The sequence below is a fragment of the Ascaphus truei genome, unplaced genomic scaffold (genome assembly GCF_040206685.1).
Source record: "Ascaphus truei isolate aAscTru1 unplaced genomic scaffold, aAscTru1.hap1 HAP1_SCAFFOLD_385, whole genome shotgun sequence".
Taxonomy (NCBI): Eukaryota; Metazoa; Chordata; class Amphibia; order Anura; family Ascaphidae; genus Ascaphus; species Ascaphus truei.
Genome location: NW_027456715.1, coordinates 152,621 through 171,953, shown reverse-complemented (window position 1 = coordinate 171,953; position 19,333 = coordinate 152,621). Strand labels below are relative to the sequence as shown.

The 19,333-nt window shown below is 53.7% G+C and overlaps 1 protein-coding gene across 1 annotated transcript in view; it reads right to left on the bottom strand.

The window, feature by feature from the left end:
• Positions 1–19,333, bottom strand: part of LOC142483886 (uncharacterized) — a 49,573-nt gene that overhangs the window by 15,156 nt on the left and 15,084 nt on the right. The window contains exon 2 of the mRNA XM_075583816.1: positions 11,509–11,920. Coding sequence (XP_075439931.1) covers positions 11,509–11,884 — 376 coding nt within the window. The 5' untranslated portion in view covers positions 11,885–11,920. The remainder of the gene's footprint in view (positions 1–11,508; positions 11,921–19,333) is intronic.

Here is a 19,333-nt window from a genome sequence, read left to right as displayed (position 1 = left end):
AGCGTCATATCATCCAATGATATCTCATAAGGGGAAATAAATTCCTTCCCGTCTCCAATAATTGGCAATCAGATTACTCCCGGGATCAGCGTCCTTCCCATGTATACTTATTAGGTATATCCCCGTTACATTAAGTGAGCAGGGTTATACATTGCACGCACAGCAAGAGATCATATATGTTATGTGCGTGTGCGTAGTAGAGAGACAGCGTGTTGCGCTCACACATGACTATCATGGGGTGCGCCAGATGACAGATCATAAAATACTGGGGTGTGACTTTATTAAACAGAGGCCCGCGGGGTTAACACCCTGCAGGCAGGGGGAGCCCCGGCTCTCCTTCCTCATACCACTGCCACCCGCAGCAGCGAAACCCGTCAGACCGGAGCCTGCAGGAAGCTGGCACACGCTGGTCTTGCATGTGGGAAAGAGTGCTGTTTACAGGAACAGAGATGGGAACAGGTGTGTGTGTTTGTGTGAAGCAAAAGGTGGCACTGTGTGCCCATTTGCATGTCATTTCCCAGAATCCCTTGCTGCAGTGGAAGTGCTGTATGCTGGGGGATAATGGTGAAAGGCGGGGCTGCATGTCATTTCCCAGAATCCCTTGCTGCAGTGGAAGTGCTGGGTGATAATGGTGAAAGGCGGGGCTGCATGTCATTTCCCAGAATCCCTTGCTGCAGTGGGAGCGCTGTATGCTGGGAGATAATGGTGAAGGGCGGGCTGCATGTCATTTCCCAGAATCCCTTGCTGCAGTGGAAGTGCTGGGTGATAATGGTGGAAGGCAGGGCTGCATGTCATTTCCCAGAATCCCTTGCTGCAGTGGGAGCGCTGTGTGCTGGGGGATAATGGTGAAAGGCGGGGCTGCATGTCATTTCCCAGAATCCCTTGCTGCAGTGGAAGTGCTGTGTGCTGGGTGATAACGGTGAAAGGCGGGGCTGCATGTCATTTCCCAGAATCCCTTGCTGCAGTGGAAGTGCTGGGTGATAATGGTGAAAGGCGGGGCTGCATGTCATTTCCCAGAATCCCTTGCTGCAGTGGAAGCGCTGTATGCTGGGGGATAATGGTGAAAGGCGGGGCTGTGTGTCATTTCCCAGAATCCCTTGCTGCAGTGGGAGCGCTGTGTGCTGGGGAATAATGGTGAAAGGCGGGCTGCATGTCATTTCCCAGAATCCCTTGCTGCAGTGGAAGCACTGTATGCTGGGTGATAATGGTGAAAGACGGGGCTGCATGTCATTTCCCAGAATCCCTTGCTGCAGTGGGAGCACTGTATGCTGGGGGATAATGGGGAAAGGCGGGGCTGCATGTCATTTCCCAGAATCCCTTGCTGCAGTGGAAGCACTGTATGCTGGGTGATAATGGTGAAAGACGGGGCTGCATGTCATTTCCCAGAATCCCTTGCTGCAGTGGGAGCGCTGTATGCTGGGGGATAATGGGGAAAGGCGGGGCTGCGTGTCATTTCCCAGAATCCCTTGCTGCAGTGGAAGTGCTGTGTGCTGGGGGATAATGGTGAAAGGCGGGGCTGCATGTCATTTCCCAGAATCCCTTGCTGCAGTGGGAGCGCTGTGTGCTGGGGGATAATGGGGAAGGCCGGGCTGCATGTCATTTCCCAGAATCCCTTGCTGCAGTGGAAGTGCTGTGTGCTGGGGGATAATGGGGAAAGGCGGGGCTGCATGTCATTTCCCAGAATCCCTTGCTGCAGTGGGAGCGCTGTGTGCTGGGGGATAATGGGGAAAGGCGGGCTGCATGTCATTTCCCAGAATCCCTTGCTGCAGTGGAAGTGCTGGGTGATGATGGTGAAAGGCGGGGCTGCATGTCATTTCCCAGAATCCCTTGCTGCAGTGGAAGTGCTGGGTGATAACGGTGAAAGGCGGGGCTGCATGTCATTTCCCAGAATCCCTTGCTGCAGTGGGAGCACTGTATGCTGGGTGATAACGGTGAAAGGCGGGGCTGCATGTCATTTCCCAGAATCCCTTGCTGCAGTGGGAGCACTGTATGCTGGGTGATAATGGGGAAAGGCGGGGCTGCATGTCATTTCCCAGAATCCCTTGCTGCAGTGGAAGTGCTGGGTGATAATGGGGAAAGGCGGGGCTGCATGTCATTTCCCAGAATCCCTTGCTGCAGTGGGAGCGCTGTGTGCTGGGGGATAATGGTGAAAGGCGGGGCTGCGTGTCATTTCCCAGAATCCCTTGCTGCAGTGGAAGCACTGTATGCTGGGGGATAATGGTGAAAGGCGGGGCTGCGTGTCATTTCCCAGAATCCCTTGCTGCAGTGTAAGTGCTGTGTGCTGGGGGATAATGGGGAAAGGCGGGGGTGCATGTCATTTCCCAGAATCCCTTGCTGCAGTGGAAGTGCTGGGGGATAATGGGGAAAGGCGGGGGCTGCATGTCATTTCCCAGAATCCCTTGCTGCAGTGGAAGTGCTGTGTGCTGGGGGATAATGGGGAAAGGCGGGGCTGCATGGCATTTCCCAGAATCCCTTGCTGCAGTGGGAGCACTGTGTGCTGGGGATAATGGGGAAAGGCGGGGCTGCATGTCATTTCCCAGAATCCCTTGCTGCAGTGGAAGTGCTGTGTGCTGGGGGATAATGGTGAAAGGCGGGGCTGCATGTCATTTCCCAGAATCCCTTGCTGCAGTGTAAGTGCTGTGTGCTGGGGGATAATGGGGAAAGGCGGGGGTGCATGTCATTTCCCAGAATCCCTTGCTGCAGTGGAAGTGCTGGGGGATAATGGGGAAAGGCGGGGGCTGCATGTCATTTCCCAGAATCCCTTGCTGCAGTGGAAGTGCTGTGTGCTGGGGGATAATGGGGAAAGGCGGGGCTGCATGGCATTTCCCAGAATCCCTTGCTGCAGTGGGAGCACTGTGTGCTGGGGATAATGGGGAAAGGCGGGGGCTGCATGTCATTTCCCAGAATCCCTTGCTGCAGTGGAAGTGCTGTGTGCTGGGGGATAATGGGGAAAGGCAGGGCTGCATGGCATTTCCCAGAATCCCTTGCTGCAGTGGGAGCACTGTATGCTGGGTGATAATGGTGAAAGGCGGGGCTGCATGTCATTTCCCAGAATCCCTTGCTGCAGTGGAAGCGCTGTGTGCTGGGGGATAATGGGGAAAGGCGGGGGTGCATGTCATTTCCCAGAATCCCTTGCTGCAGTGGAAGTGCTGTGTGCTGGGGGATAATGGGGAAAGGCGGGGGTGCATGTCATTTCCCAGAATCCCTTGCTGCAGTGAAAGTGCTGGGTGCTGGGGGATAATGGGGAAAGGCGGGGCTGCATGTCATTTCCCAGAATCCCTTGCTGCAGTGGAAGTGCTGTGTGCTGGGGGATAATGGGGAAAGGCGGGGCTGCATGCCATTTCCCAGAATCCCTTGCTGCAGTGGAAGTGCTGTGTGCTGGGGGATAATGGGGAAAGGCGGGGCTGCATGTCATTTCCCAGAATCCCTTGCTGCAGTGGAAGTGCTGTGTGCTGGGGGATAATGGTGAAAGGCGGGGCTGCATGTCATTTCCCAGAATCCCTTGCTGCAGTGGAAGTGCTGGGGGATAATGGTGAAAGGCGGGGCTGCATGTCATTTCCCAGAATCCCTTGCTGCAGTGGGAGCACTGTATGCTGGGGGATAATGGTGAAAGGCGGGGGTTGCAGACCTGTCTAAGACATGCAGATGAGCATACAGTAATATTTCCATTTGATACAGATTATATATATATATATAGAGACATAGAGACATATAAAGATATAGTTATATATTATATATAGTGGTTGCTCACGTGGTGCCCCCGGGGAGGGGGGGGGTCCTTCCCCGGGCAATGCGCTTCCCTTGCCTTAAACCGTCTGGGTTGCGGGAGATGGGCGGCGGGGAGGGGGGGGGGGCGGACGTGGCTGACCTCCATTTGTGCTTTTAATCCCTGTATTGTGTGTGTGTGTATGGGAGAGTGTGAGTGTGTGGGAGAGTGTGAGTGTATGGGAGAGTGTGAGTGTGTATGGGAGAGTGTGAGTGTGTATGGGAGAGTGTGCGTGTATGGGAGAGTGTGCGTGTATGGGAGAGTGTGCGTGTATGGGAGAGTGTGCGTGTATGGGAGAGTGTGCGTGTATGGGAGAGTGTGCGTGCATGGGAGAGTGTGAGTGTATGGGAGAGTGTGAGTGTATGGGAGAGTGTGAGTGTATGGGAGAGTGTGAGTGTTTATGGAAGAGTGTGAGTGTGTATGGGAGAGTGTGAGTGTGTATGGGAGGGTGTAAGTGTGTATGGGAGAGTGTAAGTGTGAATGGGAAAGTGTGAGTGTATGGGAGAGTGTGCGTGTATGGGAGAGTGTAAGTGTGTATGGGAGAGTGTGAGTGTATGGGAGAGTGTGAGTGTATGGGAGAGTGTGCGTGTATGGGAGAGTGTGAGTGTATGGGAGAGTGTACGTGTGTATGGGAGAGTGTACGTGTGTATGGGAGAGTGTGCGTGTGTGGGAGAGTGTGCGTGTATGGGAGAGTGTGCGTGTATGGGAGAGTGTGCGTGTATGGGAGAGTGTGAGTGTGTATGGGAGAGTGTGAGTGTGTATGGGAGAGTGTGAGTGTGTATGGGAGAGTGTGAGTGTGTATGGGAGAGTGTGAGTGTGTATGGGAGAGTGTGAGTGTGTATGGGAGAGTGTGAGTGTATGGGAGAGTGTGCGTGTATGGGAGAGTGTGCGTGTATGGGAGAGTGTGCGTGTATGGGAGAGTGTGCGTGTATGGGAGTGTGCGTGTGTGGGAGAGTGTGCGTGTGTGGGAGAGTGTGCGTGTGTGGGAGAGTGTGAGTGTATGGGAGAGTGTGAGTGTGTGGGAGAGTGTGCGTGTATGGGAGAGTGTGTATGTATGGGAGAGTGTGAGTGTGTGGGAGAGTGTGAGTGTGTGGGAGAGTGTGAGTGTGTGGGAGAGTGTGCGTGTATGGGAGAGTGTGAGTGTGTGGGAGAGTGTGAGTGTGTGGGAGAGTGTGCGTGTATGGGAGAGTGTGCGTGTATGGGAGAGTGTGAGTGTGTGGGAGAGTGTGCGTGTATGGGAGAGTGTGAGTTTGTGGGAGAGTGTGAGTGTGTGGGAGAGTGTGAGTGTGTGGGAGAGAGTGTGTATGGAAGAGTGTGAGTGTGTATGGGAGAGTGTGAGTGTATGGGAGAGAGTGTGTGGGAGAGAGAGTGTGTGGGAGAGAGAGTGTGTGGGAGAGAGAGTGTGTGGGAGTTACGAAATCCCTGATTTATTTGTCCAATTTCAAATGTGAAATTACAGAATTGCGGACGCTTCCCCAGCTTGGAGATTAATAACAGTAAGTCAGAAGTCCTGGCCATCAATGTCCCATCACACACACTCAACCTTAGTATGGGAGGGCTGGGCAGACCTTAGTATGGGAGGACTGGGCAGACCTTAGTATGGGAGGACTGGGCAGACCTTAGTATGGGAGGGCTGGGCAGACCTTAGTATGGGAGGACTGGGCAGACCTTAGTATGGGAGAGCTGGGCAGACCTTAGTATGGGAGGACTGGGCAGACCTTAGTATGGGAGGACTGGGCAGACCTTAGTATGGGAGGACTGGGCAGACCTTAGTATGGGAGGACTGGGCAGACCTAGTATGGGAGGGCTGGGCAGACCTTAGTATGGGAGGGCTGGGCAGACCTTAGTATGGGAGGACTGGGCAGACCTTAGTATGGGAGGACTGGGCAGACCTTAGTATGGGAGAGCTGGGCAGACCTTAGTATGGGAGGACTGGGCAGACCTTAGTATGGGAGGGCTGGGCAGACCTTAGTATGGGAGGGCTGGGCAGACCTTAGTATGGGAGGGCTGGGCAGACCTTGGTATGGGAGGACTGGGCAGACCTAGTATGGGACGGCTGGGCAGACCTTAGTATGGGAGGGCTGGGCAGACCTTAGTATGGGAGGACTGGGCAGACCTTAGTATGGGAGGGCTGGGCAGACCTTAGTATGGGAGGACTGGGCAGACCTTAGTATGGGAGGGCTGGGCAGACCTTAGTATGGGAGGACTGGGCAGACCTTAGTATGGGAGGACTGGGCAGACCTTAGTATGGGAGGACTGGGCAGACCTTAGTATGGGAGGGCTGGGTACCTTAGTATGGGAGAGCTGGGCAGACCTTAGTATGGGAGAGCTGGGCAGACCTTAGTATGGGAGGGCTGGGCAGACCTTAGTATGGGAGGGCTGGGCAGACCTTAGTATGGGAGGGCTGGGCAGACCTTAGTATGGGAGGACTGGGCAGACCTTAGTATGGGAGGACTGGGCAGACCTTAGTATGGGAGGGCTGGGCAGACCTTAGTATGGGAGGACTGGGCAGACCTTAGTATGGGAGGGCTGGGCAGACCTTAGTATGGGAGGACTGGGCAGACCTTAGTATGGGAGGACTGGGCAGACCTTAGTATGGGAGGACTGGGCAGACCTTAGTATGGGAGGACTGGGCAGACCTTAGTATGGGAGGACTGGGCAGACCTTAGTATGGGAGGACTGGGCAGACCTTAGTATGGGAGGGCTGGGCAGACCTTAGTATGGGAGGGCTGGGCAGACCTTAGTATGGGAGGGCTGGGCAGACCTTAGTATGGGAGGACTGGGCAGACCTTAGTATGGGAGAGCTGGGCAGACCTTAGTATGGGAGGGCTGGGCAGACCTTAGTATGGGACGGCTGGGCAGACCTTAGTATGGGAGAGCTGGGCAGACCTTAGTATGGGAGGGCTGGGCAGACCTTAGTATGGGAGGGCTGGGCAGACCTTAGTATGGGAGGACTGGGCAGACCTTAGTATGGGAGGGCTGGGCAGACCTTAGTATGGGAGGACTGGGCAGACCTTAGTATGGGAGGACTGGGCAGACCTTAGTATGGGACGGCTGGGCAGACCTTAGTATGGGAGGGCTGGGCAGACCTTAGTATGGGAGGGCTGGGCAGACCTTAGTATGGGAGGACTGGGCAGACCTTAGTATGGGAGGGCTGGGCAGACCTTAGTATGGGAGGACTGGGCAGACCTTAGTATGGGAGGGCTGGGCAGACCTTAGTATTGGAGGGCTGGGCAGACCTTAGTATGGGAGGACTGGGCAGACCTTAGTATGGGAGGGCTGGGCAGACCTTAGTATGGGAGGGCTGGGCAGACCTTAGTATGGGAGGGCTGGGCAGACCTTAGTATGGGAGGGCTGGGCAGACCTTAGTATGGGAGAGCTGGGCAGACCTTAGTATGGGAGGGCTGGGCAGACCTTAGTATGGCAGGGCTGGGCAGACCTTAGTATGGGAGGACTGGGCAGAACTTAGTATGGGAGGGCTGGGCAGACCTTAGTATGGGAGGACTGGGCAGACCTTAGTATGGGAGGACTGGGCAGACCTTAGTATGGGACGGCTGGGCAGACCTTAGTATGGGAGGACTGGGCAGACCTTAGTATGGGACGGCTGGGCAGACCTTAGTATGGGAGGACTGGGCAGACCTTAGTATGGGAGAGCTGGGCAGACCTTAGTATGGGAGGGCTGGGCAGACCTTAGTATGGGAGGACTGGGCAGACCTTAGTATGGGACGGCTGGGCAGACCTTAGTATGGGAGGACTGGGCAGACCTTAGTATGGGGGGACTGGGCAGACCTTAGTATGGGAGGACTGGGCAGACCTTAGTATGGGAGGACTGGGCAGACCTTAGTATGGGAGGACTGGGCAGACCTTAGTATGGGAGAGCTGGGCAGACCTTAGTATGGGAGGACTAGGCAGACCTTAGTATGGGAGGGCTGGGCAGACCTTAGTATGGGAGGACTGGGCAGACCTTAGTATGGGAGGACTGGGCAGACCTTAGTATGGGAGGGCTGGGCAGACCTTAGTATGGGAGGACTGGGCAGACCTTAGTATGGGAGGGCTGGGCAGACCTTAGTATGGGAGGGCTGGGCAGACCTTAGTATGGGAGGACTGGGCAGACCTTAGTATGGGAGGGCTGGGCAGACCTTAGTATGGGAGGGCTGGGCAGACCTTAGTATGGGAGGGCTGGGCAGACCTTAGTATGGGAGGGCTGGGCAGACCTTAGTATGGGAGGGCTGGGCAGACCTTAGTATGGGAGGGCTGGGCAGACCTTAGTATGGGAGGACTGGGCAGACCTTAGTATGGGAGGGCTGGGCAGACCTTAGTATGGGAGGGCTGGGCAGACCTTAGTATGGGAGGGCTGGGCAGACCTTAGTATGGGAGGGCTGGGCAGACCTTAGTATGGGAGGGCTGGGCAGACCTTAGTATGGGAGGACTGGGCAGACCTTAGTATGGGAGGGCTGGGCAGACCTTAGTATGGGAGGGCTGGGCAGACCTTAGTATGGGAGGGCTGGGCAGACCTTAGTATGGGAGGGCTGGGCAGACCTTAGTATGGGAGGGCTGGGCAGACCTTAGTATGGGAGGAAGTTCGGGAAGCGGCAGCTAGCTTTGTGTACAAACAATAAAACACTTAGAAGTGACTTTATCGCTGGAATCTCGCAGTGAGGCGCCGCGCTATCTACGCGGTCTCCATAGTAAAAGGAACCTGTAATACCAGAGGAGGCAATAGCCAGGCATCGAGCAAACGACCGATTCCCATACGATGCACTCACAGAAACCTCCCAACCCCAACATGGACTTCTAATGGTACAGGGTAAAAGGAAATATAACCATAAAAACCATAACACATTAACCTGCAACCGACACACAAACCCTGCAGAATAATTATCCACACGTGCACGAGGTCGTCTTGGGAACACAATGAAGGTGAAACAGAGACTGTAAGACAAAGGTCTCCGATACATTCACTCCCTCACTGGGGTCCCCCCACGCGGGGACACTCCCTCACTGGGGTCCCCCCTACGCGGGGACACTCCCTCACCCACACCCACACACAGCTGTAACCGCTGGACCTGGGAGATCACTGGGGAGACTTCATCCAGCAGTGGGGAGACACGGGCTGGAGAGGATGGGATGAGGGAATGTGTGGGAGCGACGTGGAGAAGAGAGGCTGTAACCGCAGGACCTGGGAGATCACTGGGGAGACTTCATCCAGCAGTGGGGAGACACGGCTGGAGAGGATGGGATGAGGGAATGTGTGGGAGCGACGTGGAGAAGAGAGGCTGTAACCGCAGGACCTGGGAGATCACTGGGGAGACTTCATCCAGCAGTGGGAGACACGGGCTGGGGAGGATGGGATGAGGGAGTGTGTGGGAGAGACGTGGAGAAGAGAGGCTGTAACCGCAGGACCTGGGAGATCACTGGGGAGACTTCATCCAGCAGTGGGAGACACGGGCTGGAGAGGATGGGATGAGGGAATGTGTGGGAGCGACGTGGAGAAGAGAGGCTGTAACCGCAGGACCTGGGAGATCACTGGGGAGACTTCATCCAGCAGTGGGAGACACGGGCTGGAGAGGATGGGATGAGGGAATGTGTGGGAGCGACGTGGAGAAGAGAGGCTGTAACCGCAGGACCTGGGAGATCACTGGGGAGACTTCATCCAGCAGTGGGAGACACGGGCTGGGGGGGATGGGATGAGGGAATGTGTGGGAGCGACGTGGAGAAGAGAGGCTGTAACCGCAGGACCTGGGAGATCACTGGGGAGGCTTCATCCAGCAGTGGGGAGACACGGGCTGGGGAGGATGGGATGAGGGAATGTGTGGGAGCGACGTGGAGAAGAGAGGCTGTAACCGCAGGACCTGGGAGGTCACTGGGGAGACTTCATCCAGCAGTGGGGAGACACGGGCTAGAGAGGATGGGATGAGGGAATGTGTGGGAGCGACGTGGAGAAGAGAGGCTGTAACCGCAGGACCTGGGAGATCACTGGGGAGACTTCATCCAGCAGTGGGGAGACACGGGCTGGAGAGGATGGGATGAGGGAATGTGTGGGAGCGACGTGGAGAAGAGGCTGTAACCGCAGGATCTGGGGGATCACTGGGGAGGCTTCATCCAGCAGTGGGGAGACACGGGCTGGGGGGGATGGGAGGAGGGAATGTGTGGGAGCGACGTGGAGAAGAGAGGCTGTAACCGCAGGACCTGGGAGATCACTGGGGAGACTTCATCCAGCAGTGGGGAGACACGGGCTGGGGAGGATGGGATGAGGGAATGTGTGGGAGCGACGTGGAGAAGAGAGGCTGTAACCGCAGGACCTGGGAGATCACTGGGGAGACTTCATCCAGCAGTGGGGAGACACGGGCTGGAGAGGATGGGATGAGGGAATGTGTGGGAGCGACATGGAGAAGAGAGGCTGTAACCGCAGGACCTGGGAGATCACTGGGGAGGCTTCATCCAGCAGTGGGGAGACATGGGCTGGGGAGGATGGGATGAGGGAATGTGTGGGAGCGACGTGGAGAAGAGAGGCTGTAACCGCAGGACCTGGGAGATCACTGGGGAGGCTTCATCCAGCAGTGGGGAGACACGGGCTGGGGAGGATGGGATGAGGGAATGTGTGGGAGCGACGTGGAGAAGAGAGGCTGTAACCGCAGGACCTGGGAGATCACTGGGGAGGCTTCATCCAGCAGTGGGGAGACACGGGCTGGGGGGGATGGGATGAGGGAATGTGTGGGAGCGACGTGGAGAAGAGAGGCTGTAACCGCAGGACCTGGGAGATCACTGGGGAGACTTCATCCAGCAGTGGGGAGACACGGGCTGGGGAGGATGGGATGAGGGAATGTGTGGGAGCGACGTGGAGAAGAGAGGCTGTAACCGCAGGACCTGGGAGATCACTGGGGGGGCTTCATCCAGCAGTGGGGAGACACGGGCTGGGGAGGATGGGATGAGGGAATGTGTGGGAGCGACGTGGAGAAGAGAGGCTGTAACCGCAGGACCTGGGGGATCACTGGGGAGACTTCATCCAGCAGTGGGGAGACACGGGCTGGGGGGGATGGGATGAGGGAATGTGTGGGAGCGACGTGGAGAAGAGAGGCTGTAACCGCAGGACCTGGGAGATCACTGGGGAGACTTCATCCAGCAGTGGGGAGACACGGGCTGGAGAGGATGGGATGAGGGAGTGTGTGGGAGCGACGTGGAGAAGAGAGGCTGTAACCGCAGGACCTGGGGGATCACTGGGGAGACTTCATCCAGCAGTGGGCAGAAGGTGATAGACAGAGAGAGAGAGAGACAGACTATAGTGTGTGTGTGTGTATAAATATTTAACGTCACATATACAATGAGAAATGTGTGTGTAACACGCGCACACATTTCCAGAAAGGTGCATTAGGGTGTTCCTGTGTTAAAATAACTCAGCGTCTGAGTAAATCTAATTTATCATCCCACTAATTACTGACAATGAAAGCAGGAACTGCTATCCCTTTCCACCCCGGGGACAGTGTGACAGTGTGACATGGTGACACAGTGACATCACGGACACCAAGCAATATTTATCCGATATCCCCTGAAAGCGCTCCCCCCTAAAACTCCTCCCCCGCCTCCAAGTAGACTATGTTTAATAAGGTTTCAGGTCTGCATTCAAGTTTCTAATAGGGGGTGGAGGAGTAACGGGAATTTCTAACACGTATAAGAACAAACAGTACATGGTTTAGGGAGATATAAAGACACACACAAATATATATATAAATTTAAGTACTCACGTGGCGGACATGTTCGTTCCGGTTTCCTCTCAGCTCGAACCTTTCCCGGGTCTTTCATCTGCTCAGGTGCGGGTCCCTCGTCTGACAGCCTTGGGGGGATATCAGCTGCTCCCCCCCCGGGCTCCCTCTGGAAAAGTCCCGCTATCCTCCTTACATTCACACTTGACGTAGGTTGGCCTGCAGTGAAGGAGTCTGGGAACTCTGAGCCAGAGTGGGGGGCCAAAGCCACTGGGGCCATTTGCGGACATGGGGGGAGCTTCTGCGGGGGCTTGGGGGGCAGGTGAGGGGGAGGACGATTAGGGGGTCTGGCTTTGATGATACGGGTGGGTTTCTGGGATAAGGGGATTGGGGGGGGAAAGGTTTCAGTGGCTGACATGGTGTCACTGAGGCTGCAATGGCATTGTGCAGGAAGCTGGAAGAGAAAAAGAGAGTGACAGGGTGACACAGTGACAGATCGAATGGAGCCATGAGTCTGTCCCTCCCCCCGCAGGGTGACACAGTGACACAGACAGAAGGGAGCTATGAGCCTGTCCCTCCCCCCGCAGGGTGACACAGTGACACAGACAGAAGGGAGCTATGAGACTGTCTCTCCCTCCGCAGGGTGACACAGTGACACAGACAGAAGGGAGCTATGAGTCTGTCTCTCCCTCCGCAGGGTGACACAGTGACACAGACAGAAGGGAGCTATGAGCCTGTCCCTCCCCCCGCAGGGTGACACAGTGACACAGACAGAAGGGAGCTATGAGCCTGTCCCTCCCCCCGCAGGGTGACACAGTGACACAGACAGAAGGGAGCTATGTCCCTCCCCCCGCAGGGTGACACAGTGACACAGACAGAAGGGAGCTATGAGTCTGTCCCTCCCCCCGCAGGGTGACATAGACAGAAGGGAGCTATGAGACTGTCCCTCCCCCCGCAGGGTGACACAAACAGAAGGGAGCTATGAGCCTGTCCCTCCCCCCGCAGGGTGACACAGACAGAAGGGAGCTATGAGCCTGTCCCTCCCCCCGCAGGGTGACACAGTGACACAGACAGAAGGGAGCTATGAGTCTGTACCTCGCCCCGCAGGGTGACACAGTGACACAGACAGAAGGGAGCTATTAGCCTGTCCCTCCCCCGCAGGGTGACACAGTGACACAGACAGAAGGGAGCTATGAGCCTGTCCCTCCCCCCGCAGGGTGACACAGTGACACAGACAGAAGGGAGCTATGAGTCTGTCCCTCCCCCCGCAGGGTGACACAGACAGAAGGGAGCTATGAGCCTGTCCCTCCCCCCGCAGGGTGACACAGTGACACAGACAGAAGGGAGCTATGAGTCTGTCCCTCCCCCCGCAGGGTGACACAGTGACACAGACAGAAGGGAGCTATCAGACTGTCCCTCCCCCCGCAGGGTGACAAGGTGACACAGACAGAAGGGAGCTATGAGTCTGTCCCTCCACCCGCAGGGTGACACAGTGACACAGACAGGAGGGAGCTATGAGACTGTCCCTCCCCCCGCAGGGTGACACAGTGACACAGACAGAAGGGAGCTATGAGTCTGTCCCTCCCCCCCGCAGGGTGACACAGTGACACAGACAGAAGGGAGCTATGAGCCTGTCCCTCCACCCGCAGGGTGACACAGTGACACAGACAGAAGGGAGCTATGAGCCTGTCCCTCCCCCCGCAGGGTGACACAGTGACACAGACAGAAGGGATCTATGAGCCTGTCCCTCCCCCCGCAGGGTGACACAGTGACACAGACAGAAGGGAGCTATGAGCCTGTCCCTCCCCCCGCAGGGTGACACAGTGACACAGACAGAAGAGAGCTATGAGCCTGTCCCTCCCCCGCAGGGTGACACAGTGACACAGACAGAAGGGAGCTATGAGTCTGTCCCTCCCCCGCAGGGTGACACAGTGACACAGACAGAAGGGAGCTATGAGTCTGTCCCTCCCCCCGCAGGGTGACACAGTGACACAGACAGAAGGGAGCTATGAGTCTGTCCCTCCCCCGCAGGGTGACACAGTGACACAGAGAGAAGGGAGCTATGACACACACAGTGCCACACACACACACAGTGCCACACACACACACAGTGTCACACACACACACACACAGTGTCACACACACACACACACACACACACACACACACACACACACAGAGTGTCACACACACACACACACACACAGTGCCACACACACACACACACACACACACAGTGTCACACACACACACACACACACACACAGTGCCACACACACACACACACACACACACACACAGAGTGTCACACACACACACACACACACACACACACACAGTGACATTACAGTTCAACTCTCGGATGAGCTGAACGTGCGGTTACAGAAATGTAAGGATGATTTAATCCACTTCAAGAAACAAAAGTTTAAAAAAGTGATAAGCGATTATAATGATAACATGGCGCACTTCGGGACAAAGCGAGATAAACGTGTTCCCGCAGATACAGAGAGGCGGCGGAATAATAACTAGCGGTTCCGAAACAAGCGCTTCTGCAGACGGCGCCTGCACCAGCCCCTGGGGGGGGCGGGGACGCAGGGACACAGTGTGCGGGGGAGGGGACACAGTCCCAAGAACGCCGCCGGTGTTAGGACCCCCTCAGTAATGAGTGCGCATAGCCTTGTAATTAATCTATCAGATGTATTGTATGTCTTTATTTATATAGCGCCATTAGTGTACGTAGCGCGTCACAGCAGTAATACACGTGGTAATCATATAAATAACAGATAATATAAATAACAGATCATGGGAATAAGTGCTTTAGACATAAGAGTAACATTAGGGAAGAGGAGTCCCTGCCCCGAGGAGCTTACAATCTAATTGGTAGGTAGGGGGAACGTACAGAGACAGTAAGAGGGAGTTCTGGTAAGTGCGTCTGCAGGGGGCCAAGCTTTATGTATCGTGTGTTCAGAATATCCACAGTGCTATTCATATGCTTCTTTAAGCAAGTGTGTCTTAAGGGGGGTCTTAAAGGTAGATAGAGAGGGTGCTAGTCGGGTACTGAGGGGAAGGGTATTCCAGAGGTATGGGGCAGTCAGTGAGAAGGGTTTAAGGCGGGAGAGGGCTTTAGATACAAAGGGGGTAGAAAGAAGACATCCTTGAGAAGAACGCAAGAGTCTGGATAGTGCATAACGAGAAATTAGGGCTGAGATGTAAGGAGGGGCAGAGGGGGGCATAGTGAGATATTAGGGTGAGATGTAAGGAGGGGCAGAGGAGGGTATAGTGAGATATTAGGGTGAGATGTAAGGAGGGGCAGAGGGGGGTATAGTGAGATATTAGGGTGAGATGTAAGGAGGGGCAGAGGGGGGTATAGTGAGATATTAGGGTGAGATGTAAGGAGGGGCAGAGGAGGGTATAGTGAGATATTAGGGTGAGATGTAAGGAGGGGCAGAGGGGGGTATAGTGAGATATTAGGGGGAGATGTAAGGAGGGGCAGAAGAGTGTAAAGCTTTAAAAGTGAGGAGAAGAATGGAGTGTGAGATGCGGGATTTGATTGGAAGCCAGGAGAGGGATTTCAGGAGGGGAGATGCTGAGACAGATCTAGGAAAGAGTAGAGTGATTCTGGCAGCAGCGTTTAGGATAGATTGTAGGGGAGACAGGTGAGAGGCAGGGAGGCCGGACAGCAGGAGGTTACAGTAATCCAGACGGGAGAGAATGAGGGCCTGAGTCAGAGTTTTAGCAGTCGAGCAACAGAGGAAAGGGCATATCTTTGTTATATTGCGGAGGAAGAAGCAACAAGTTTATCAAATCGATTATCAAATCGTCTGAAATTGAATTACAAATTCTATCCAAGGGTCCCTCTTTTGTTCCCACAACAACACCTAGAGCCAGGCCTGCACAACTCCAGTCCTCGAGGGCCGCAAACAGGCCAGGTTTTCCGGATATCCCTACTTCAGCACAGCTGGCCCAGTCATACTGGTATTACAGAATTATGATCAGTACTTAGACAGGCGGCTGATGGAAATTGTTGTTACATTACAGCGGATCGAGATCCTACTCAAAAATACCAACAAGAGATTGACAACGTCCTATCATTGGGTTTATTTCTTGTTTTTTCTAAATCCGTAGTGCCCCGTGTCATACAGTAACCTTGGATTTTCTTGGCAGGTATTCCCAGAACCAGGAGCACAGGTAACTGTAGGTATATTTATGCTTATATTTTGGTGTTGGTGTCTACAATCCATATTTAGCATTTCTCCCATAGCCACATACAATAGGATTTACATTAAAGTAAAACTCCTAAACAAATCCCCTTTCCACACCCGCCCACTATTAGATATCACCTCTACTCCCCCCCCATCAGATATCGTCCTCGCGGAGAGCTCCTCCGTATATTCACCGCCGTAAGAACACCTCTGCTAATGTAAATGGTAGGGACTATACTCGTGAGTTGCTGTAGCATCCACATGCTCAGACGCCATGATCACCACCGCACGTCCATCTTCAGAACTTCTTCTGGGAGAGACGAGAGCCAGTGACCCACATTCTCAGACGCCATCATCACCACCGCGTCCTTCTTCAGAACTTCTTCTGGGGGCGACGGGAGGTCCTGGTGACCCACATGCTCAGACGCCATCATCACCACCGCGTCCTTCTTCAGAACTTCTTCTGGGAGAGACGAGAGTTCCGGTGACCCACATTCTCAGACGCCATCATCACCACCGCACGTCCATCTTCAGAACTTCTTCTGGGGGCGACGGGAGGTCCTGGTGACCCACATGCTCAGACGCCATCATCACCACCGCGTCCATCTTCGGAGCTTCTTCTGGGGGAGACGGGAGGTCCTGGTGAACCACATTCTCAGACGCCATCATCACCACCGCGTCCTTCTTCAGAACTTCTTCTGGGAGAGACGAGAGTTCCGGTGACCCACATTCTCAGACGCCATCATCACCACCGCACGTCCATCTTCGGAGCTTCTTCTGGGGGAGACGGGAGTTCCGGTGACCCACATTCTCAGACGCCATCATCACCACCGCACGTCCATCTTCAGAACTTCTTCTGGGGGAGACGGGAGTTCCGGTGACCCACATGCTCAGACGCCATCATCACCACCGCGTCCATCTTCAGAACTTCTTCTGGGGGAGACGGGAGTTCCGGTGACCCACATTCTCAGACGCCATCATCACCACCGCACGTCCATCTTCGGAGCTTCTTCTGGGAGAGACGAGAGCCAGTGACCCACATTCTCAGACGCCATCATCACCACCGCACGTCCATCTTCGGAGCTTCTTCTGGGGGAGACGGGAGGTCCTGGTGACCCACATTCTCAGACACCATCATCACCACGCGTCCTTCTTCAGAACTTCTTCTGGGGGAGACGAGAGCCAGTGACCCACATTCTCAGACGCCATCATCACCACCGCACGTCCATCTTCAGAACTTCTTCTGGGGGAGACGGGAGGTCCTGGTGACCCACATTCTCAGACGCCATCATCACCACCGCGTCCATCTTCAGAACTTCTTCTGGGGGAGACGGGAGGTCCTGGTGACCCACATTCTCAGACGCCATCATCACCACCGCACGTCCATCTTCGGAGCTTCTTCTGGGAGAGACGAGAGCCAGTGACCCACATTCTCAGACGCCATCATCACCACCGCACGTCCATCTTCAGAACTTCTTCTGGGGGAGACGGGAGTTCCGGTGACCCACATTCTCAGACGCCATCATCACCACCGCACGTCCATCTTCAGAACTTCTTCTGGGGGAGACGGGAGGTCCTGGTGACCCACATTCTCAGACGCCATCATCACCACCGCATGTCCATCTTCGGAGCTTCTTCTGGGAGAGACGAGAGCCAGTGACCCACATTCTCAGACGCCATCATCACCACCGCACGTCCATCTTCAGAACTTCTTCTGGGGGAGACGGGAGTTCCGGTGACCCACATTCTCAGACGCCATCATCACCACCGCACGTCCATCTTCAGAACTTCTTCTGGGGGAGACGGGAGGTTCTGGAGACCCGTACTACTATTTATATATAATTCAACCATAAAAAATCAAAGAATTCCTTTATCATTGGTTGGAGGAAAGGAGATTTCCCCAGCAACAAAGGAAAGGGTTCTTTACAGTAAGGGCAGTTACAGTGTGGTACTCATTACACATGGAGACTGTGATGGCAGATACAATAGATTTGTTCAAAAAAAGGTTGGACATCTTTTTAGATGGGAAAAGTATACAGGGATATACCAAATAAGTATACATGGGAAGGATGCTGATCCCGGGATTAATCAGATTGCCAATTCTTGGAGTCGGGAAGGAATTTATTTTTCCCCTTATGAGATATCATTGGATGATATGACGCTTGGGTTTTTTGTTTGCCTTCCTCTGGATCAATAAGTAAGTATAGATATAGGATAAAGTATCTGTCGTCTGAATTTAGAATAGGTTGAACTTGATGGACGTACGTCTTTTATCAACCTCATCTACTATGTAACTAGAAATTGTCCCACTCTGCAGGAACCGCGTGTAAAGTTACAGCTTAGATCTATTGTAGGACGAGGATTCAACCACTGACCGTTTAAATATCCTCTCTCTCCATCAAAACCACACAGAAACGGTGCCCCTGCAACAGCTTTCCGAAGAGAAGAAGGTGTTAGACTTTTTTTCTGGAAATATCCGCAATAATTACACATTTTCTTTTAATTTGGAAGTGTGAAAAGGAGACTTGACGTTTTAAATTAAAACAAATTATCATTAAGGATCTTAAATTATACAAGTATGTGGTCCATATATATCATACCATAAGATCAGGCATGATGTGAAATCTTAGTTATCAGCCTTAGGACATGTAGCTCCTAAAACCGTACCTCTTAACTGTAAATAAATATGATCAAATGTGAAATAATTGTGTAAGAATAAAATGTAACAATTGCGAAACAAAATCCTTCTGAATCGGATGTCGTACAATTGTCTCGAATGCCGAGCGCATACAATCATGTACATCATCACGTGTAATCAACAGACTTTAATCGGAAACACGGGTGTTATTAAGTCATGTAAATACTACACAGCCGTATCCTTGGCAAGCACATGTTGGCTGTGTTAGGCGACCAATGCCGGAATCTAGAGGCCTTTCCAGGGGGCCTTTGGTCGGGAATTTGGGTAAAACATGAAAAAGGTTGGTGCCTTGGGAAATTAAACTCAAAGTAAATCAAACTCATTCAGTAAAAATAATACATTTTCAGCTTTCATAAGAATATCCATTCTTTTTTGGCCGTGGGGTTACAGAATAGTTCCTGATAACAGGAGATTGTTTACGTGGACAGAAGTTTCTGTTTATTACACAACGTTTTCTCCTTTGTCAGATGGTTTAAGGATTTCGATGTTAGGGTTTCTCAAACCACTTAAAGCAAATTGTCCAGAACTCGTCAGATTAGAAACCGCATGGGGGATTTGCATTCATCGTGCTGAACTGGACATCACTCCAGGTGATTTTGATGGTGTATTGCTGCACAGAGATGACCTGGACATACAGCCGGCCAATGACCTCTCCACATGGACAGAATAAAGAGGGGATCGTTATTTATTTGATTAATCTCTGTAATACTGTGCTCTGCTTCCGCTTCATCTATTTGGTTTTTCGGTAAAGAGTTAAATATAAATAGTAGTATGGGTCACTGGAACCTCCAGTCTCCCCCAGAAGAAGCTCTGAAGATGGACATGCGGTGGTAATGATGGCGTCGGAGAATGTGGGTCACTGGAACCTTCAGTCTCCCCCAGAAGAAGCTCTGAAGATGGACGTGCGGTGGTAATGATGGCGTCGGAGAATGTGGATGCTGTGGCGACGCGCGAGTCTAGTTCCTGC